Here is a 23,745-nt window from a genome sequence, read left to right on the forward strand (position 1 = left end):
CAAGAGTCACCTTTGGTCCAGTTGCCAATAAGTTCCTCATCTCCACCTAAGACCACTTCAGCCTGGACCTTATTGTCCATGTGGCTATCAGGCTTTTGGCCAAAGCCATTCAACAAGTCCCTAGGAAGTTCCAAACTTTCCCACATTTTCCTGTCTTCTGAGCCCTCCAAATTGGTCCAACCTCTCCCTGTTACCCAGTTCCAAAGTCGCTTTCACATTTTCGGATATCTTTTCAGCAACACCCACTCTACTGATACCAATTTACTGTATTAGCTCATTTTCATGCTGCTGATAAAGACATACCCAAGACTGGAAAGAAAAAAAGGTTTAATTGGACTTGCAGTTCCACAGGGAGGGGAGGCCTCAGAATCATGCCAGGAGGCAAAAGGCACTTCTTACATGATGGCAGAAAGAGAAAACGAGGAAGATGTGAAAGCAGAAACCCCTGATAAAACCATCAGATCTTGTGAGACTTATTCACTACCATGAGAACAGTATGGGGGAAACCACCCCCAAGACTCAAATTATCTCCCACCAGGTCCCTCCCACAACACGTGGGAATTATGGGAGTACAATTCAAGATGAGATTTGGGTGGGGACACAGCCAAACCATATCACTGGGTAAGCAGAGGTTGCTGTGGGCCGAGATTGTGCTAGTGCACTCCAGAGCCTGGGTGACAGGGGTAAAACCCTGTCAAAAACAAAACAAAACAAAACACCCAAAAAACCCCAAAACAAAACAAAATCCTAGACAAAGTTTATAAAAATACCATAAAGAGAGAAGATTTTTGTAGTGTCTTAGAACTAATTTATTAACTAACCAGAATACACAAAATTCCTAAAAAAAGACAAAAATCCTGATAGAACATGGGGTAAAGCATTATGAGCAGATCGTCTTTAGTAAAGATAGAAAATCTTATAAGCATGTACAGACATGCTCAGACTCATCAGTAATCTGAAAAATTCAATAGTGAGATAACACTTTACATCTGTTATGTTGGGGAAAACAAGAACCCTTGATAATGCCAAGCCTGGGAAGAACGTGGGGCCATAGTAACCTTCAAATGTTGGGAGCGTAGACTGGTATGGCATTCTGGACAGCAACTTGGAATTATTTGGTCAAACCGAGAATACTCATACTCCACTACAACAATTTATCTTCTGTCATCACAGACTATATGTAAAATTAAAATACAAACACAAAGTGGAAAGGATATTTGCAACATATAGAGTAGACATATAATTATTATCCAGAGTATATAAAGAACTGAGAGAGAGACCAATAGAAAAGCGGGCAAGATAACTATTTGGCAGTTCAATAAGAGATAATGGAAAGGCTAACAAAACCAAAGGTACTCAACCTCAACAGTACCCAGAGATGCAGGATAAAACCACAATGAAATACCTAAAATACACACATCCAAATATACAAAAGTTAAAAATCCAAACACAAATGTTGCCGATGAGGTGGAAAAACAAGAACTCTTATACATACATCCGCACCAGAAACATAAATAGGTACACTACTTTGGAAAATGGTGTGGTCTTACTTTTTAAAGACCCACATGTGCAAAACCCTAATACCCAACTAACCCACTCCTACGCTAGTACATGTGCATTAATAGACACAGACTTGTACTACAATGTTCACAACATTTTTAATAATAGCTAAAAATGAAAACAGTGTAAATGATCATCAGTATTAGGAAGGATAAATCAATCTATATTGGAATACTGTCCAGCAATGGAAAAAACTTCAGCTACACAGCATCACCGGTGGCATAATATTAAGTGGGAGAAGCAAATCACAGAAGAATACATACAGTATTAATACCATTTATATACTATCAATACCAGAAAACATTAAACAATATCTTGTTTAGAAATGCATACATGAATGGCAAAAGGAAGAGAATTATTGTAACAAAAGTCAGGATAGTGGTTACTCCAGGGCAAGAAAGGCAATGTAATCGTTCAGGGCATTTTTCAGGTGCTAGTAATGTTTTATTTCTTAACCGGGTGCTAGTTGTACAGGTACTGTTCACATTATTATTAAGATAAACGTGTTTTATACACTTCTGCATGTATAATGTATTTTGCAATACAAATAATTTTTAACATGATTGGACTGGGCAATCTCTTAGGTTCTTTTTATCTTTGATTGTCCATTGCCAGGCCCTTCACAGCTGGACTTATTGTTGGCCCCTCATTGACAGTTCCACTTAAGCAATATGCATTAAGACGCATACATGGGTGAATTAGACAGGAAAATTTGAAGGGAAAAGGGAACGCGCTAACAAAGAGAATCACAGAATAGGAGACTAGGAGTATCGACCATCTGATGCAAGCCCCTCTCCTCAGGGAGGCAACTGGGGTTTAACTTGAGAGCTCCTCGGTTTCAGTCCTGGTTCCGACTTTGATTTGGGCAAGTCTCTTCTCTAATTCCCAGTATCCTCATGCTGGCTTTGTAAACCGTGCCGTGAAATTTAAACAGGAGGACTAACAATGATTATTATTCTTTTACAGTTGGGAAAACTGAGGCCACAGTGGGTCGCCACTAGCCCAAGGTGTTATCACCACGTTGTAAATCAGGGCTTCCCTCCGACGGCCTTACAGGAACTCCAGCTCCCTGAACTGAGAACTGTCCCATTATACAAATAGCCGCTCCCTTTCGTCCGGCTTTGGGCGCAGTCTGACATCACAGAAGAGCTGCCTTGCCTCACCCCGCCCCTTCTGAAGCCCCGCCCCCTGCCCGGCTCCGCCTCGCTCGGCGTTCGTCAAGCCCCGCCTCCAGCGCTCGTCCCCGCGCGGGTAGCCCTGGAGTGCCCCGCGCGGCCTCTCTTCCGGCCCCGCCCCTCCTGGCTGCCATGACAACGAGTCTGCGCCCCGCGCTCAGCTGCTTCTCCGGCGGAACCCAGGCTGGACCGCGGGCCCCGGCCTGGGGGCCACTGCTGCCACCGCCGCCGCCACCTCGTCTCCTCCCCGTCCCCGCCCAGCCCCAGGTCTCCCCGCCTCACTCGAGCCCGTGTCCGGGGTCACTCCCCGCCGCCCTTCCCCGCACGGATGCCGAAGGTGAAGGCGCTGCAGTGCGCCCTGGCGCTGGAGATCAGCTCAGTGAGTACCGGTAGCGCCTCCCACCCCCGGGCATTGGCTCAGGGACTCCCTCAGTCACCTCCGAGAGCCCGGAATCAGCCCCAAACCTCCTTCACCCTCCGAATCATCCCTAGGGAGCGTCGACCCCACGCCCCTTCGGTCCTGCCCCACCTCGTACTCATGAGCGCCCTCCCACTCCGGCCACGCAGAGGCCTGACCCCTGCTCCGCTACGCTGGCTTCAACCCGACTTCCAACTTGCGCGCTTTCAGATCGTTCCCAGACCACTTCAGAGTTCCTATCCTCGCTCCTAACTTTCCAGTGAGAGAGAGTGTATGTGCGCGGCGCGGGGGCTTTTCATTCCTCTTCCGGGCTCCAGTTCTCTTAGAGAATTATTGCCCCCGCCTTTCCCAAGTCTGGGGGTGGGGGTCGCATTTCCTCCCGAATCCCTGCAGGTACACCACTTCAGACCAGTTTCAAACCCGCATTAATGAAGGGGCCTTTCTTTATTCTGTCTTCGAAGGAGAATCTTCCCATCCAACAATTGAAATGTGTCACAGCGCAAAGTACCTTGCCTTCTCTCCCAGGGCCTTACAGGAAAAACCCAACTCCTCAGAAATCACTTCAGGCCCCTCCCGTCCCCAGACCCTTCCGACTTTGTGCCAGCCATTTCAAGAAAGGCCCAGTCAACTTTATGAGGGAAGCTCCTCCTTCTTCAACCTTGCAACCCCACCCCTTCACTCTCCAGACTTGCTCAAGAGGATGCTTTCCTCCATCCTCCTGTGGAAGTCCAGCTGGGGCAGAGAACCCCACTCATCCAGTGAAGGGGCTGGACCTCTCCATGCTAGGAGAAAACTCTATTCCCCTTGTTGATGTCAGAAGACTTCCAAGGGGTTTGAACTTCTTCCCCTGCATTCTTCAGAGAACCCTCTCATTCCCCTGTTTAGAGGAATACTCCAGCTTGTCTGTTCTGGAGGAAATCTCCACAAGACCCTTTCCACACCCCGTTTTAGTCCTGCAGGCCCAGACCTGTACGGAGTTTGGAACCAAAATTCACCATTCGGTCTCTTTTCACTCCTTCTTACTCAATAAGTCTTCTTATGTATATTGCCTTCTGTCTGATCTCCTAGGAAAACTTGGGGGTTGAGAGTGCTGAAATATTTACCATTACTCTCCTGGGTGCTGCAGCCAGGAGCCCTCTGCATTTCCTTCCTGTACACCCTGCTGGCCAGGCTCCACTTAACCCGTGCTTGCAGCATCCCGCCTTTCCTGGCTGGCCTTCGTCAAGTTAGAATGAGGTTGCTGCAGCACAGAACTTAAACCCCTAGGAAAATCACAGGACTGTTGTAGGTCTTTTGTTAGGTCTTAAAGAAGGCAAGTGTGGGTGGGGCAGAGTGTGAGGCAGTGGTGGTGAAGTTGAAATTTTTTTGGATTCTCCCTTTATCTTCAAGCCTGCAGAGATTTTTCTCGGAAACTCCATAGCCCTAGCTTTACTTGTTTTCCTCCCAAAGCTGCCATTTTTGACAACTTTTTGTAAAGTAAAATTAGTTTAGCAAGAAGAATGCACGAAGCTTTCTGGATCCCTTGGCCCAGGACATAAGTTAGTGAAACTCCTTCAGAGTTCAACCTTAATAGATTTTGTTACTGGCTTCTTCCTCCTCCTGCCAACTAATGGTGTTTAGCAGTCTGGTGAGTGCAGCTGCCTGACTGGCTGGCTGCAGCTTCCCTAACGTTGCCAAAACAAACTTTCTAAGAGGAAATACTCTGTTGTAACTGATTACTGCTTGAAGGAGTCGGAGTAATAGCTACATTTCTCCTGAGTATTAGTTGTATTGCAGAAAGTGAATGACTGTGTAATTCACTGTATAATAGAGCTTTGTTACTTATCAGAGCTAAAGAAAACTACGCTGGTGGAAATAATATTTTTCCCCAACAAACATTTAAGTCACAGAATTTTATAGTTCCGAGAAATCTTAGATGGAAATCATTGGATTCAATCCCTTTTTACAGCCAAGAAAATCGATGCTTAGCATGGCTATTATTTGTCTAGGATTGCACAACTGTTTAGAAGCAGATCTGCAAAATGTTCCTGAATTTTTGAACAACAAAAGCCTTTTAAAATGGCTCTGATGCTCAGAAGGAGCAAACAAACAACGCCCCCGACCCCACCCCCGCAAAAAAAAAAAAAAACCCACTAGCAAACATACAAGTTAAACATGTTTGATTGATTCATTAATTTGGCTTTGATTGAATAGAAAGGTTATATGACCCTAGATATTTTTAACGTCTTCATTTTGATTTTAGTTCCTTTCTTGTCTATTTCCTTTTTACATTTACATGGTTCAAGTTCAAGACTGTATAAAATGATATACTCAGAGAAGTGTTGCTTCCAGGCTCAAAACTATTTCCCACCTATACTCATCTGCTTTAACCATTTTCACTGGTTTTGATATAAACAGATACACAAACTCTCTCTCACATACCACACAACATATATATATATAAATATTTGTTTTTATGAAATAGGTAGCATATAAACTATTCTGTACCTTGCTTTTCTTTGTTCAGTATGTCCTGGAGATCACTCTGTATCTATTAAAACTGGCATCTTTCTCCCCAACTTTTTAAATGAAATTTTTCAAACATACAGAGTACTTAGAAGAATAGTTCAATGAATAACTGTAACCCATGACCATGTACATTAATTTGATTTGTCTATATGTATGTGTATGTTTATGTATAAAATATTTTTTTTTTGCTAAAAATTGAAAATAAATTGACATAATGATACTCCGCCTGTAAGTGCTTCAGCATGTGTCTTCTAAAAATAAGGATATTAGCTGGGCATGATGACAGGCACCTGTAGTTCCAGCTACTCAGGGGACCGAGGCAGGAGGATTGTCTGAGAGTTTGAGGCTGTAGTATGCTGTGAGCACACCTATGAGTAGCCCTGCACTCCAGCCTGGGCAATACAGTGAGACCCTGTCTCTGAAATAAATACATACGTAAATAAAATTAAAAAATAAGGAGATTGTTCTGTATAACCCCAACACCATTATTACACCAAAGATAATTGGTGAGAAATTCTTAATATTTAGTTCATATTCAAGTTTTTCTGGTTGTCCCAAACATGGATTCCATAGTTAACTTTTTCAAACCAGGATCCAGTCAAGGTTTATATATTACCTTTAATCATTTGATTGATAGGTCTTTGTAGTTCATTTTAATATAGAGCAGTTCTATTTTTTTTTTTTTTAATTTCCACAATGTTCCTTTTTTTTCCTCAGTTGGTTTTGGTCAATTCATACACTCATGTCACCATCACCCAGATCAAGATTTGGAACACTTCCATCACCCCTCGCAATTCCCTTGTTCCCCTTTCAGGTCCATTCCAGACAGAACTGCTTTCCAGAGAGAAATAAGTATACGAGGTGACGGAAATGTTAATTAGCTTGAATTAATCATTTCACAGTGTATATACCTGTAGCAAAACATCACTTTGTACAGTGTGAATATATGTAATTTTTGACAAAAAAGAATGGATAAATATGTTGTAGTATACACATACAATAGAATACTACTCCACAATTCAAAGGAACTACTGATAGAACCAACAACATGGATGAATCTCAAGAACATTCTGAGCAAAAGAAGTCAGATACTAAATATCACACACTATGTGGCTCCAATGTGAAGTTTAAGTACTGGCAAACTAATCCATAGTGATAGAAATCGGAATAGTGTGCACACACACACACCTACCACATTTTCTTTATCCATTCATTCATTGATGGACACTTAGGTTGCTTCCATATCATGAGTATGGTGAATAATGCTGCAATGAATATGAGAGTGCAGATCTCTTCCATATACTAATTTCCTTTGGATACATACCTAGAAGTGAGATTGCTGGATTATATGGTAGTTCTATTTTTAATTATTTGAAGAAATTTTTCTTTTTTGAAATTATTGAGGAAATATGCTTTTTATAATGGCTCTTTTAATTTACATTTCTACCAATGGTGTACAAGGGTTCCCCTTTCTCCACATTCTTTCCAGCACTTATAATTTTTTGAATTTATTATAGTAGTCGTGCTAACGTGTGCGAGGGCATATCTTATTATAGTTTTGATTTGCATTTCCCTGATGATTAGAGATGGTAAGCACCTTTTCATACACCTGTTGGCCATTTAAGATATCTAGTCAGACCTCTTGCCCATTTTTAAAATTAGGTTTTTTGTTTTCTTGCTGTTGAGTTTGGGTCCTTACATATTTTGGATATTAACCCCTTATTAGATTTTCTCCATTCTGTGTGTTTACTGTTAGTGGTTTCCTTTGCTGTGTAGAAGCTTTTTACTCTGATGCTATCCATTCTCTTGTTGATGGTTGTTTGGGTTGCTTCCAGGTTATGGTTATTATTGGATAATACTATTATGAATATTCATTCTTGTAAAAATCTTTTTGTGGACATTACCTTTTGAACATACTTGGCTCAGTTACAGAATAGTTCATGTTGTATTATTGCCTGATTTTTTCTTCTTTTTGTGGTGACATTCAATTTTTTCCCAATTTTTATAAACTGGAAACTAGGTGTTATCTCTGATTGCCTGTTGAAAGTTGCAATCTCATTCTTCTCTACCCTTTCCATGCTTATTTTTTGCTGAAGTTTTGTGTTAGTGGTAATCTCATCTGTGTAATACTTAAGTAATATGAAAGTAAAAACATAGAAAGATTTGGATGTGTCACACAACATTTTATGTTGCCCAACAGAGCCATATGACATGAGAGAAAATATATTGCTAAGAGGAAAGTGTGACTTTTCTCAATGAATCTTTGGAGAATGATATGGTATGCTAAGTAACTTGTTTTTAAAGAGCATCAAAAGAATTATATTTTCCATCACTTACATGTTAAATCTTTAAAACATTTTATCTTTGATGAGAAGAAGTATTATTGCTGCTTTATCTCTTTACCTTCTTTTTATATTTAATATTTCAATTTTTATGAGCTTATTTGGGAAAATAGAAGGAAGATATTGGAGGTAAAGTAATAGTGTCAATTTGGGATTGCATGTAATTCTCACTTCATCTCATTACCTAACTCAAACTAATGATAGCATTGTGGCAGACAGATCTGGGTTCTTTCAATCACTACTCATCTGAACATTTATCTTTGTGATCCTTATCCAGGTTACTGTGGAGTAGTGTCTCAATCACAGTTAAGCCACAGTTGGTAGTAAATTTCGCTGGAATATAGACTTCAAAAATTTTAACTATAAAATAGTTCAAATTTATAGAAAAAAATATACTGAATCCTTTGATGCCCCACCCCCCATTTAACAAATGATAAATTTTACATGTTTGCTGCAGATTTTTGTTTTTAAGAAATATAATGTTGCATGTAGGTGAGGCCTCCTCTGTACCTTTTACATCTTCCTAGCCACATTTTCCTCCCTACCTTCCTTAAGATAACTAATATCCTGAAGTTGTAGCATATTCTGTTTGTTCAGATTTTTGTACTTATTACTAAGTATTTGTGTATGTCTGTGTATAACCTATGCTGTAGTTTTGTTTTTAAATTTTGCACAAATAGTATCTTACTTGTATGTATCCTTCTGCAACCTGCTTTTTCTGATTCACTGTTTTTGAGATTTTTCAGTGTTGATTCTTGCAGGTCTAGTTCATTTCCTTCATTAGTATAAAATGGTATATGTTTATATTAACAGTGATATAATTTTTGTTCCTCTCTTAATGGACTTTTTATTAAATACTAGTAGTTAGTGCTTTTTATTATTCAAAACAATGTTTCAATGAATATATTTGCACATATTTCCTAGTATCATTGTGTCTGTTGTTCTCAGGGGTGTATTGTGTGCCCTAGGGAGCATTTTACAAATTGACTGGACTACTTTTGTTTGTCACAGTGGTTGGGGAGTCCTGTGGTATTAATTGTTCGGTATCCTGCGTGACTTGAATGTCTCATTGAATATGTAGATGAAAAACCTGTTTATAATTACTAGAGATTAATAACATAATAGCAGTTGATAATCAATTATCTATTTATAAACACAAAGTCTTTTTAAAAGGTTTTTAAAACGCATTTTACAGTAATGCAATTGCCATGTAAATTGAGGAAAGAATACACTTTGTTTGGTTTGGCACTCTGGTAAGAGTTTACTTTTTTTGGAAAATCATGGCACCAATGGCAATGCTGCTTGTGGTGTTTGAGTTGCTAGTATGGGACATTTATCATCCCACATTTGAAACTGCCCGTTTCACATAGATTCTGTGTATAGGTGCAAATGTATCTTCCAGTGTAGTCTTGCCCAAGCATTTACATGTTAGAAATATGTATTTTCTTATAAAGTATTTCTGTATTTTTTCAAACTTTAATTAGGACATTGGTTTATTGTTTAGTTATATGTATAGGTAAGTTGAAAATATTTTCTCTAAAAGGATGATTTTGGGTCTTATAGAATGGTGATCCAGTGCTCTAGGGAGTAGATCTAGAAATGGAACTATTGAGTCTCAGGGTATCCAGTTAGTTTCCTAGGAGTGTCATAACAAATTATCACAAACGTCTTTGCTTAAAACAACAGAAATTTATTCCCTCACGTTTCTGGAGGCCAGAGTACAAAATAAAAGTGTCAGCAGAACGGTGCTCCTTTCAAAAGCTCTAGGGGAGAATCTTTCCTGCCTCTTCTAGTTTTTGATGGTTCCAGGCATTCTTTGGATTGTGGCTGCTTAACTCCAATCTCGGATCCTAGAGGTTTCCTTTTCTGTGACTACCAATATCCTTTGTCCTTTAAAAGTGTAGTCTAGTTTTCTTCTTGTTAAATATATTTTGGATACTAAGCCTCTATTGGTTATATGTAATGGAATTTTCAAAGATTGTCTAGTTGAAGTTTATATTTTACTTTGTTTTTGCTCTTTTTAGTACTGCATGTTTTTCATTTTCTAATTTTTTCGTTTCTGGTAAACAAAGAATGCTATTGATTTTTTAGATGATTATTTTACTTGACAAACTTGTATATATTGTGTTATTGATTTTTTAAATTAAGTTTTTTATGGAACTATAGCATATATTCATAAAGTACACAAATCGTAAATGCGTAATCACCAATAATTAGAATATTATCAGAACCCCAGATTGCTCCATTGGGCTGTCTCCCTCCCGCCACTTCACCTACCCCTGTTCCTCTCCCAAAGGTAACCACATCTTGACTTCTATCACAATATATTTTGAAGTTTTGAAATCTAGCTATATCTATCTATGATCTATCTATTTTGTATGGTCTGAATTCTTTTATGTCTAACCAATTTGTGAGAGTTTATCCTTGTGGTTTATGAGGCAATAGCCCTTTTTCCCCTTCTTAAATGAATATACCCCTATTTATTCATCCTATTGTTGGTGGACATTCTCATTGTTTCTAGTTTGGGGATATTACAAATTGTGCTCTTATGAGCATTCCTTTATATATCTTTGTTGCACATTTTATATTTTAATTTTGGATGCAACATTAAATAACATGAAATAACATTATTTCAATAGTTACTTGTATTTTGTATATGGAAAATGACATTGTTTGAAAATAGACAGTTTTGACTTTTGCAGTACAATCCTTTGTCTGTCTGTTTATTTATTTATTTATTTATTTTTTTGTCTTGTCTTTATTTTGATGGCTAGAATTCCTAGTATAGTGTTTAATGTTAGGGATAACAGAGTAGGTTTCTTTGTCTTTTTTTCTGATTTTAAATTATGCTTCTGAAGTTTCACCAGTATTAGATCAAATCCTATGAAATTGCTGATAATGGGGCATTTTTTTGGCTTAAAAAAACCTCAGCCATTTCAAATGTAGTTCAACCTAATAGAATATTGGCTGTAGGGTTTTCATTTATTGAGTTAATGCAGTTCCCTTCTTTTCTAATTTTAAAAAATCCTGAATGTTGAGTTATTTGGGGTGTTTTTTTTTAAATCCAGTGAAATTATTATATAATATTGCTTTCATAGTCTGTAAAAAAAAATGACACTTTTTGATGTTGAACTATTCCTATTCCTGTGATAAGTTCTTTTAAGTCAGGATGTACAGTTTTTACTCTGTTTTGCTGGATTTGATTGGCTAATTTTTTATTTAGGATCTTTTATTTGTATTTGTAGAGAGATTTTAGCTTTATGAGTCAAATACTTTTTTTCACTTATTTTTAAAACATTTATTTTGAAATATTTCAGAAATATAGGAAGTTATAGAGTAACATTTAATGAACACCTGTGTACCCATCCAAGTGAAGCGTCCTGTAAATCTCTGCCTAATAAAATCCCTTTTTGCTTCTTCTTTTTGGCTAATCGGTATCCTGAATTTTGTATTTACCACTCCTCTGCAATTTGCAGTATTTTTTCTCATTGTAATATCTGCCTTTAAGGCACTTGATTTGCTTCCAGTTGCTGGCATCTCAAAGGTATTGATAATGTTTTAAAATCATTTGGCTGTAAATATTTTATAATTCTTATTATGATTTCTACTTTAGCTTATGATCTATCTAGGATTTGTTTTAATTCCAAGATGCATAAGATTTACGTGTAACACTCTCCCATACTCATACTCTCCCCCCTACCTATACACATACATACTCACACATATACATATATATTATCTTTTATTGTGATATTTTAATGAATTGCATTGGGGTCATGTATTAGGGTTCTCCAGAAAAACAGAACCAATAGGATATACTATATAGTTATTTAATAGGGAATTTATTATGGGGATTGGCTCACTTGATTATGACGGCTTTGCAATCCCATGATATGCTGCCTGTAAGCTGTCTGCAAGCTGCAGAACCAGGGAAGCTTGGTGACGTAATTCAATCTGAGTACAAAGGCCTGAGAACCAGGTGTAAGTCTTGGAGCCTGAAGGGTTGAGAACCTGCAGTTCTGTTATCCAAAGGCAGGAAAAGATGGATGTCCGAGCTCAAGGAGAGAGAGCACATTTGCCCTTAATCTGACCTTTTGTTCTATCTTTGCCCTCAACAGATGGTATAATTCCTGCCCACGTTGGTGAGGGTGGTCTTTGTTACTCAATCTGCTGATTCAAATATTAATCTCTTATGGAAACATCCTCACAGACACACCAAGAAATAATGTTTACCAGCTACTTGTGTATCCCTTAACCCAGTGAAGTAGATACATAAAATTAACCATCATAGCTAGTGAACAAGGTCTCTGATATTATGTTTGTTATTTCCTTTGTGTCCTGATACTTATCCAATTGTTGTGAATGCTCTCTACTTGCTTAAAATAATATATAATCTTATTTGTTGGATGTACGGCTCTATCTGTCATTATCACATCAGTCTTACTTATTCTGAAATTCAATTCCATATTAAATTTTTTGTCTGCATGATCTACCCGTTTGTAATGGAGAGGTATTAAAATCTTCACTATGATTATGTATTTTCACTTTATCTTTGATGTATTTCAGTACACTGTGATGTATAGAGCTGTGGATTTATTTGTTTATTCTGTTTTGCACTGGGTGTATGCTTTCCACTTGAGAATTTAAGGTTTTCTGTAGTTCTTGAAAATTCTTAGCTATCATATTTTTAAGTATTGTTTTTCTGCTGTTCTCTCCTGTCTTACCTTCTGGCAGTACTATTAGATATGTATTAGAACTTTTATCTATTCTCAATGTTTCTTAAGAGCTTTATTTGTTATTCTTTAAATTTATCAGGCAGCCCTTGAACCAGAACAGGTTCAGAGAGGCTCCTAAATGCTTTTCTTTTTTAACATTAAAAAAAACTTCTTGTTTTTAGAGAATTCTTCAATATTAAATTTGTACTTAATAATTTAAAATTTATCTCTTCTACTGGGATTTTTAACTTAATTGACTAAATTTTCCAAAATTCTCATTTAGTCTTTCTTTTTAAATATCTGCCAATTTTCATTCTTACCGGTATATATTGACTTTGTATTTTGTGACTTTGCAAAATTTCCCTATTATTTCTAGTAGCACATTTTGCAATAGGTCACAACTAAGATGTTTGAAAATACATTGTTTTACTTCTTCCTTTTCAACCTGTGTGCCTTTTATTTCTTTCATTTCCAAATATCTTTTTCTTGTCCTTCTGCACTGGCTGGAACCTGTGGTGCATTGTGGTATAGAGGTGTTGAGAGTGGAGTGGTGGACATTCTTAACTTTTTGCTGATATTAGGGGCAATTATTCAGTCTTTCAGTGTCAAGTATGTTTGATATCAGATTTAGGCTTTTGCACAGATATTCTTTTTCAGTTGAGGAAATTTCCTTCTGAGTTTGCTGAGAACATTTATTATGAATGAGGCTTAAATTTTGTCAAATGCTTTTTTTCCAAACAGAAAATGAATTAAAAGAATTTCGAAGATTTAATGCTGTAATATACCTTTTAGAAGTGATTTAATAAGCCTGGTGCAGTGGCACATGCTTGTAATCCCAGTGCTTTGTGAGGCTGAGGTGGGAGGATCACTTGAGCCTAGGAGTTTGAGATCAGTCTGGGCAACATAGTGAGACCCCATATCTGAAAAAAAAAATTAGGCAGGCATGGTGGCACCTGCTTGTAGTCTTAGCCACTTGGGAGGTTGAGGTGAGAGGATTCCTGGAGCCCAGGAGTTTGAGGCTGCAGTGAGCTATGATCATGCTACTGCATTCTAGCCTGGACAACAGAGCAAGGCCTCATATCTTAAAAAAAAAATGACTTAATTACATCCCACAAATTTTGATATGTTGTGTTTTCATTTTTATTCAGTTGGAAGTTTTTTTCTAATTTGTCTTATAATTTCTTCTTTGACCTATGAGTGATTTAGGACCCTATTATTTAATTTCCAAATATTTAGGTATTTTTTTCAGATATTTTCCCATTATTGATTTCTAGTTTAATTTCATTCTGGTTAGAGAATATACTCTGCATGATTTTTAAAAAATATTTATGTCCTTTTATGTTGATTGAGACTTGTTTTATGACTCACAGTATCATCTGTCATGGGGAATGTTTTTATGTGCCCTTGGAAAAAAATATGTGTATCCTTCTGTTGTTAGATGAAGTACTCTGTAAATGTCATTTAGGTCAAATTAGTAAATATTGCTTATATCTTCTATATCTTTAATGATTACTTGACTGCTTATTTTTGTTAGTTATTGAAAGGGAAGTACTGAAATTCAAATGTGTAATTTTTTGCTTTATTTACTTTGACACTGTATAATTAGATGCTATTATATTTAATTTAATTTGATTGTGTTAGTAAATCAAACTTTTAATCAATATGAAATGTTCCCCTTTATCCTTGGTGATTTTTCTCTTTCTGAAGTCTACTTTATGTCATATTAACTACCCCAGCTTTTATGATTAGTAATTGGATGATAGATCTTTTCCCTCATTTCACTCTTATCCTTAGTCTTTATCTTTTTGAAGTTGCAATATTATTCACATCCCATGAATTTTTTTTTTTTTTTTTTTTTTTTTTTTTTGATATGGAGTCTCACACTGTTGCCTAGGCTAGTGTGCAGTGATGCGATCTTGGCTCACTGTGACCACCGCCTCCTGGGTTCAAGCAGTTCTCCTGCCTCAGCCTCCCGAGTAGCTAGGATTACAGGTGCCCACCACCACGCCCAGTTAATTTTTTGTATTTTTAGTAGAGATGGGTTTTCACTATGTTGGCCAGGCTGGTCTCAAACTCCGGACCTCATGATCCACCTGCCTCATCTTCCCAAAGTGCTGGGATTACAGGTGTGAGCCACCAGGCCTGACTGAAATGCTACCTTTTAAAGTGTACAATTTAGTAAATTTTAGTATATTCACAAAGTTGTGCAAAAATCACTACTAATTTCAAAACATTTTCGTCACCATATAAAAAAATCCTGTATCTGTTAGTAGTCATTCCCTATTCTCCCTCTCCCACCAGCCCCTGGATCTAATTCCCGTATCTGTAGATTTGCCTATACTGGACATTTCTATAAATGGAATCAAACAATATGTGGCCTTTTGTATCTTACTTTTTTTTACTTAGCATAATGCTTTTAAGGTTCATCCCTGTTGTAGCATGTATCAGTACTTTATTTCTTTTTATGGTGAATAATATTTCATTGTATGGACATAACATATTTTGCCTATCCATTAATCAGTTTGTTAGAGTAGACAGCCAAAAATGAGCAGGCAGGGTTGCCCCTGGGAAAAGAAGTCCTGGATACTCTGCCCACTGACAGACAGCAAAAAAGATTGGCTACACCTGGCCTTGTGCTTTTTAAAACTTTTTTCACTTAACATAATGCTTTTAAGGTTCATCCATGTTGTAGCATGTAATAGTAGTTTATTTCTTTTTATGGCCAAAAAAATAGTTGGATCATAGTTTTGAATCCATTCTGCCAATCTATACCTTTTGGTTGGAGTGTTTAGTCAATTTATCTTTAATGTAACCACAGATAAGATTTATTTGTGTCATTCTGTCATTTGTTTTCTGTGACTATTTTGTCTGTTCCTCCATTATTGCTTTTTTTGTGTTAATTATTTTTTAGTGTGCCACTTACATTTTTTTAAAGCTGTATTTTTAAAGTTACTTTCTTAGTGCTTGTCTGGGGTTTACAATTAGCATCTTAATTTATAATCTGGTATGAATTAATACTAACTTATTTTCACTATTACATAAAACCTTCGCTTCTATTTTGTTCTATTCTCCCTCCCTTCCTTTATATTATTCTCATACAAATTACATTTTTATAAATATAAGTACACCAGCACAGTTTTATAATTTTTGCTTTCTGTAATTGTTTTTGAAATAAAATAGGAGAAATAAGAGAAAAATGCATTTACACTGTTTTTATATTTATATAGTTTCATTTACTGGTACTCTTTTTTTTTCTTAATGTGGATATGAGCCTATGTCTAGTATCCTTTCAGTTCAACCTGAAAGATTCTCTTTAAGTATTTTTGATAGGGAAGTTCTGCTAGTGATGAGCTATCTCAGTTGTTTATTTGGGAATCGCTTAGTTTTACTTCCTTTTTGAAAGAAAATTTTTGTGGGTATTGAATTATTTGAAAGTTTTCTTCTGTCAGCACTTTGAGTCAGTTATCACTCTGCCTACTGGCTTCATGTTTCTGATGAGAAATCAGCCGTTAATCTTATTGAAGATTATTGATGCCTGCTGAATCACTTCTATCTTGTTGTTTTCAAGATTCTCTCTTCTTGAGAGTTCATTGGATTCTCTTCTTTTTTTCTTTTTTGAGATGGAGTCTTGCTGTGTTGCCCAGGCTGGAGTGCAGTGGTGTGATCTTGTTTCACTGCAACCTCTGCCTCCCGGGTTCAAGCAATTCTCCTGCCTCAGCCTCTTGAGTAGCTGGGATTACAGGCGTGTGCCACCATGCCCAGCTAATTTTTGTGTTTTTAGTAGAGATGGGGTTTCGCCATGTTGGCCAAGCTGGTCTCCAACTCCTGATCTCAGGAGATCCACCCATGTGGGCCTCCCAAAGTGCTGGGATTCCAGGCGTGAGCCACCACGCCCGGATAGATTATCTTCTATTGAAAGTTTATTAGGTGCACAGGTTGGAGTTCTGTGATTTTTTTAAAAAGCTTTAAATTTTTTTTTCTGTAGAGAGAGGCTCTCACTATGTTGCCCAGGCTGGTCTTGAACTCCTGGCCTCAAGTTATCCTCCCTTGATTTCTTTGATTTTATTGGATTCTCTTATTGGTTTTCTTTAAACATCAGAAGATTTCATACATCATTTCTTGTGATACCCTTTCTGAGGCTCCCATTCTATTTATTTTACTGTGCTTGGTGGTATCCCACAGGTCTGAAACTCTGTTCACTTTTCCTTCTGTTAATCAGACTGGATGATCTTAATTGACATATTTTCAGGTTCCCTTATTCTTTCTTCCGACAGCTCATATCTCCTCTTGAACTTCTCTAGTGAATTTTTAATTTAATTTTGGCACTTTTTTAACTCTAGAATTTTTATTTGGTTCTGTTAAAAATTTTTATCTGTTTATTGATATTTCTTATTTGATGAGACAGCATTGCCATACTTTCATTTAGATAATTAGACAAGATTTCCTTTAGTTCTTTGTATTATTTACAATAGATTTCAGATCTTTGTTTAGTAAGCCCAACTTCTGGGCTTCCTCAGGGACAGTTTTTATTGACTGCTCTTTTTTTTTTTTTCCCCATGTATAGGCTGTGCTTCCTATTTCTTTGCATGTTGCAATTTTTGTTGAAAATTGGACTTTTTAAATTATGTGGGACTGTGTAAATCAGAGCTCCTCCCTTTCTCCTGAGTTTGTTATTGTCTGGTATCATCGTTTTTTGTTTGTTTAATTAATTTCCTGAACTAACTCTGTAAAATCTGTAATCTTTGTCATGTGTAGCCACTGATGGCTTTGCTCAATTAGCTTTATAGTCTCCTAAAGATTGGCCTTCTATTTCCTTAAATGTTTGAACCAAGAGGTCTTTCAGTCATTGTCAGGGTTCTCTGTTTATATGTTGGGGTATGCTTTGTGCACCCTGGCAGCCATTTACAACTCTGCCTTAGCCTTCACTTCCAACTTTCTCAAAGCCTCAAGGTCAGCCAGAGGTGAAGGGTTATGGCTTTCTCAGGTCATTTCTGGGCACATGAACAGCTTTGCACATGTGCATGCTCCTTCTGAATTGCCAAGTCTATGTCATAGCTTGTCAAGGTGATTTAAGTCAACCACTTTGCTAGGTATTTTCTATTTGTCCCATCTGATTTCTTTTAGCCTCCCTTTTCTAGCTTTCTTTTTGGAAAGCTCCTGGGTGTTCTTTTAAGAGATAACAGAATTTGTAGAATTGTAGATGAAAAAAACAACGCCTTCTTGCATATGTTACAAATTGGATAGAGACTCAGCAGTTTCCAGTGAGGACAATTAGAGCAGAAAAAATATAAGAGCCTCAAATTTGAGGCAAGGATGTAATGTTAAATTTTCTAATAGCTACATTTTAAAAAGTTAAAGTAGTAGGCCAGGTGCTGTGGCTCATGTCTGTAATCCCAGCACTTTGGGAGGCCAAGGTGGGCAGATCACAAGGTCAGGAGATTGAGACCGTCCTGGCTAACACGGTGAAATCCCGTCTCCACTAAAAATACAAAAAATTAGCCAGGCATGGTGGTGGGTGCCTGTAGTAGTCCAGCTGCTCGGGAGGCTGAGGCAGGAGAATGGCGTGAACCCAGGAGGCGGAGCTTGCAGTGAGCCTAGACCACGCCATTGTACCCCAGCCTGGGCAACACAGCGAGACACTGTCTCAAAAAAAAGAAAAAACAAAAAAAGTTAAAGAGGTAGTCAAAAGTAATAATATGTTTTACTTAAATCAATGTATTCAAAATATCCTTTCAACATGCAATTAATATAACAGTTATTAATGAAATATTTTACAGATTTTTTTTTACTGAGTCTTAAAAATCCATTGTGTATTTTACACTTACAGCCCATCTTAAGTTAGACTAGCTATATCTCTGGGCGTAATTGGCTAGTGCCTACCATTTTGGACAGCACAGACTTAGAGGGAATCTAAGACGGTTTTAGTTTTAATGAGGCAAAGCAAGAAATGAACCTTATGGACAGAATGAGATTTGCTGAGGACCCTGGTTTTAATGATCAATTGGGAATATATTAGAGCAAAAGTGGAACATAGAGTAAGAGGGATATGGAGTCAGATAGCTGGCAGAGAAGATAATTAGTATGTACAAAAGGATGTGAAGTATTTGTCATTTATTCAATGTAATAGTGTGGTAAGATGGCAGATTATATGGTTTTTAATCTAATAATTGTGATAGTATTAATGAATGTTCTGTCAAGCACTGCTGTAAGCACTTTGAATATATTAACTTATTTAATCTTATGACTCATTTACTTTGTGACCTTAAGTTAGTAGATCACTTTAACTTTCCTGGGGCTCTGTTCGTTTCACATATCAAAAACTCAAAGCTAGACTAGATAATCTCTGTGCTTTTTCTTAATACTGAAGGTCTATCTTTGGATACAATGATGAGGAAAAGAAAATTTCTGTCCTCAGGAAATTTATGATCAAGAGGTGATATGTACCCACTTAATTAAAATGCATGTACACTATAATTTATACCATAATTACAAAATGCTACAGAAATTTAAGACATACTTACTTGCATATAGTAAGTTCATAATAAATGTTTGAGTTAGGTTGAATTGAATAATGGTGAATCAAGAGAAGTTTTGTGTAGGAGACGTTCATTGATGTATGTCTTGGCAGGTGGTAGGAATAAATGAGGAGGAGATGGAATGGAGTAGTAAGGAGTTACTGCTCCTTACATTGTATTATATTATGTTGCATTATATGATGATGAAACAACATGAGTCAAGAAAAGAGAACAATAAAAAATGTACTTTGAATGTGTTGTTGGGAGTGTTGGGTAATATTATATTGGACTCAAATCTTAGAGAGCCTTTAATATCCTGCTAAGGGTGTGGTTGATCACTGGCAGTAGAATATGGTAGGTACTGGAGAGACTGTGCTATCTGTTATTTGATAACCACACATTTTTTGCCTATATGTTCTATCAGTCACAATGAGGATAGTTAAGTGCAATTTAATATGTAAAAAGTACTTTATTGGGCTAGAAACTTTCAATTTATTAGCTTTGAAACTTTGTCATATTGCTTTTGATGAAGATATCTATGGACTGCGATTTTGGGTGGTAGAAGTCAGATTTGTGGTTTTTATCGGCCTTTTTTTTTTTTTAAATTCTCTAATGTTTTATTTCTGCTGAGTGTTAATCCTTTGTGATTAAATGATGCTGAATAACTTTATGTCAGCATTCAGCATAAAGTGGGAGCCTCAGGCTGACTGTTTAAAACTATTAGTGTCTGTCCCAAGAGCTAGTACATAGAACTTCAAATGTGGCACAAGTAACCAAATGGAAAATCGTAGTTTTCTCAGAGGGATGAAAGTTATAAAAGCATTTCATTTAACTCTGTAAACACTAGTCTCTGTCTCTCTCTCTGTATTTGTGAGTATTTTTTATTAAGTTAGCAGACTAATGTTTTTATGTAATATTTGATAATTATTTTAGTAGGATAGTTCAGGTACTTTATAAAGCAGTTACATCCATTTTATCTAATTTCTTTCAGGTAACTTGCCCAGGAGTCGTGCTTAAAGACAAAGAGGACATCTATCTTAGCATCTGTGTGTTTGGCCAATACAAAAAGACACAATGTGTCCCAGCCACTTTTCCCCTGGTCTTCAATGCCAGAATGGTGTTTGAAAAGGTGAGTTCAAATATCGGATGAAGTATTAACAAACAAAAAAATCAAAGTCATTCTAATTTTTGAGTAAAAGCCTATAACAAATTATTACTGCTGACTGTGTGCTTTGGTTTAATTCAAAAGGACATTTGTAACTTAAGTCTGGAAGCTTGAAAATTTGCATTAAATATGCATTGAATCAGTTGTTTTTTTTTTCCTTGATTAGCTTATTCCTAAAATTGATTTAGTGGACTTTATGTAACATAGAATCTTGATTTCTAAATAATGATTTTCATAAAAAGAGAGCAAAGTCATTAATAGATAAGAATATGTCAGCCATGCGCGGTGGCTCATGCCTGTAATCCCAGCACTTTGGGAGGCCGAGGCGGGTGGATCACCTGAGGTCAGGAGTTCGAGACCAGTCTGGTCAACATGGGGAAACCCTGTCTCTACTAAAAATGCAAAAAATAGCCAGATGTGGTGGCACCTGCCTATAATCCCACTTACTTGGGAGGCTGAGGCAGGAGAATTGCTTGAACCTGGGAGGCAGAGGTTGCAGTGAGAGGAGATAGCGCCATTGCACTCCAGCCTGGGTGACAGAGCAAGACTCCATCTAAAAAAAAAAAACAAAAAAAACCCGAAAGAGTATATGATATTTTACTTATGACTGTTTCTTGGTACTTCTTTCTATAAGTCTTTTTTTCCCACTAAAACTGCAGCTTTTGGTTAATTGTGACCAATTATGTTTCTTACTTTTTAATTTCCTTCTTTCTCACCTTCTTTCCTTTCTTCTCACCTTCCTTCCTTCCCTTTTTCCTTCTTTCTTTTCTTCTTTTTCTCCAGAACCTACTCTATTCTGTGGACTTTTCTAGGCCCTGAGGACACATGGTAAACAAGGCAAAATCCTCCCCTCTGGGAGCTTTCATTGTAATGGGGGAAACAGACAATGACCAGATAAATATGTGAATAATTTTAGATAGTGATAAGTGCATGAAGAGAATAATGGGCGGGTAAGGGGATTTGGGGGATTGTCTATTTTAAAAGGTGGTCAGAGAAGGCAATAACATTTAAGCTGAGCCTGAACTATGAGACTATATTACTCTTATTTGAAGGTCTAGGAGAGGAGCATTCTAAGTAGAAGAATAACAAATATAAAGGCTTGTAGTTGAAAATAAGCTTGATGGGTTGGAGAAACACCAAGAAGGCCTGGTATGATCATGGTAACAGGAGGAAGAATGCTAGCAGAGAAAGTTGGAGACAGAGGCAGCACAAGCTATAAAGGTTATTTGTAGAATCTTTTGTAGTGATGGGAAGCAGAGAGGAACTGACAGTTCTCAATAATGTCAAAAGTTTCTGTGATTGTGAAAGGAGTGATATTTTGAGAATGAGGGGAGAAAAAAATAGTCATATGTATCTTCCTTCCTGCCTCTCCCTATATCTTCTCACTATAGGTGTTCCCGGAAGCAGTAGATCCTGGAGATGTGGTTACACAGCTTGAATGTAAGTTTTTTAACTTTTTAATTCCTGATTCTAAGACATTTTAGGATTTATTATCCTTATGATCTTTAATCTTGGGTTAAATAAAAGTTTAAAAGGGGTTAGTAGAACTTTAAAAATCTTGAGCTGAGACTTTTTAATACTTTTTAGAATTTCAGAATATTCCTGGAAATAATAAAAGATATATATGCTGCAGAGAGGCTGATAATTATTTCTTTTTTTGTGTGTTTGGTCTGTGGAAAACAGAGACTTATTTAAACTTTTTATTGATTAAAATGATATGGGGTGTTTGTGATATAGTGACAGAAATTTATGTTAGGTGAGATTTTCCCCTGCAAACAGAAATATGTCTTCAACTTCAGTGTATTTCAAGTCAAGAGAGTGAATAACAGATCAAAGTAATGGTAGCTTAAAATATATGCTTTTGCACTTTACATTGCATTCATTACATTAATAAATTATTTGAAAAACACATTTTTTCAAGGCTCTGCATAACAAGTAAATTCTTCAAACTACTTAGAATAACTATAAAAAGATAGAACTATTTGTGAGAGCAGCAATGCAGAAGTGTACACTTTTTAAGCTCTGAGTGTTAATGAAAAGCTCCGTTAATTTATCTTTGTAAATTAGAAAGGGCTCTGGGATCACCAGATTGATCTAATGTATAACTGTGGCTCAAAAGGCCAGTAAAATTGAGCATAATCATTATTAACTTTCCTTTCCATTTGGCCTCCCCTGCTGGCCCCATTGCAACTTCAGCAATGTAGAAACATGTAGCCTGGAACATGTAAGAATCTGGGTATTAGAGGGAGGAAGATTCTGGCCCATTGTCTGTCTCATGGAGCTTATAGTTTAGTGACTCTTCTCCAAATAACTCTTTATGGCCAATGTCAATATCTTATTTATTTTGTATAACTGCTGTAGCCCTTGGTGTTATGTTTTCCACTGTTGCAGACTAGCTAGGTGGCAGTGTGGTGCTAATGGATATATGAATTTTAATATTTACTGAACATCTTGTTCAGTATCTGGGAAATTGTGTATTTTAGAAAAAAATGAAGATACACATTTCTCTCATTTTGAAATTCTTCTGTTAAAAAACAATGCCTTTTTCGTCCCATTTGATTTGAAATTTTGAGGGTATAAGAAGAGTACTTATTATTATTTTTTGGAAATTTTCTTTCTTTGATTTCCCTGATTTTTTTTTTTCTTGGACTCTCTTCCCAACCACTAGTATTTCACTTTTTGGTACCCTTTTTAAATTCATCTTTCTCTGCCCTATCTTCAAATATTAATATTCCACTGGCTTTCTTCTCTGATCTCTTTTTATACTTTGTTTATAGTCTCTCCTTATATAATACTTTCCAAAGACTTGGCTTCATGTATTACCTATCCTCTGATTACTTCCATATTAGTCTTTATCCCCGACCTCTCTAATGTGCTTTGGGCTCTTTTGTCTTTTACTTCTCCCTTACTGTACTGTTTTGCAATCTTTTTCGGTTCCTTAATTAAAAAAAAAAATGAGCGAGTTTATAATACCAACACTAAGAGTGGAGAGAATAGAATGTGATGAAGTCCTGTGTATCTGTCACCAGCTTCAATAATTTTTGACATTTTGCCAGTCTTATTACATGTTCACTCTGCCACCCGAAGAGCATTGCTGGAATATTTAAAAGCAAATTCTATGCATTATGTCATTTCACCACAAATACCTTGGTATGGCCTCTATGCATTAGGTCATTTCACCACAGATACTTTGGTATGGCCTCTATGCATTATGTCATTTCACCACAAATACTTTGGTATGTGATACCATGCTGGTATCACATCTAACAAAATCAGTAATTTCTTAATAAAATCAAACAGTCATAATTCAGATTTCCCTAGTTATCCTCGAAGTGTCTTTTTGCAAT

The 23,745-nt window shown here is 36.8% G+C and overlaps 1 protein-coding gene across 8 annotated transcripts in view; it reads left to right on the top strand.

Moving 5' to 3' along the window:
• The first annotated feature begins 2,480 nt into the window (after window positions 1-2,480).
• Window positions 2,481-23,745, top strand: part of SPATA6 (spermatogenesis associated 6) — a 141,914-nt gene continuing 120,649 nt past the window's right edge. For 6 of the 8 annotated variants that reach the window (XR_010124697.1, XR_010124698.1, XM_054488707.2 and 3 more), the window contains exons 1-3: window positions 2,481-3,114; window positions 20,225-20,362; window positions 21,790-21,838. Coding sequence is in view for 6 of the 8 variants with exons in the window: in XM_054488707.2 (XP_054344682.1) it covers window positions 3,064-3,114; window positions 20,225-20,362; window positions 21,790-21,838 (238 nt within the window). In the remaining 2 variants the exon portion in view is untranslated. The remainder of the gene's footprint in view (window positions 3,115-20,224; window positions 20,363-21,789; window positions 21,839-23,745) is intronic. The other 2 variants (XM_054488713.2, XM_063656442.1) reach the window with 1 other exon arrangement.

This window comes from Pongo pygmaeus, chromosome 1, assembly GCF_028885625.2.
Source record: "Pongo pygmaeus isolate AG05252 chromosome 1, NHGRI_mPonPyg2-v2.0_pri, whole genome shotgun sequence".
Taxonomy (NCBI): domain Eukaryota; kingdom Metazoa; phylum Chordata; class Mammalia; order Primates; family Hominidae; genus Pongo; species Pongo pygmaeus.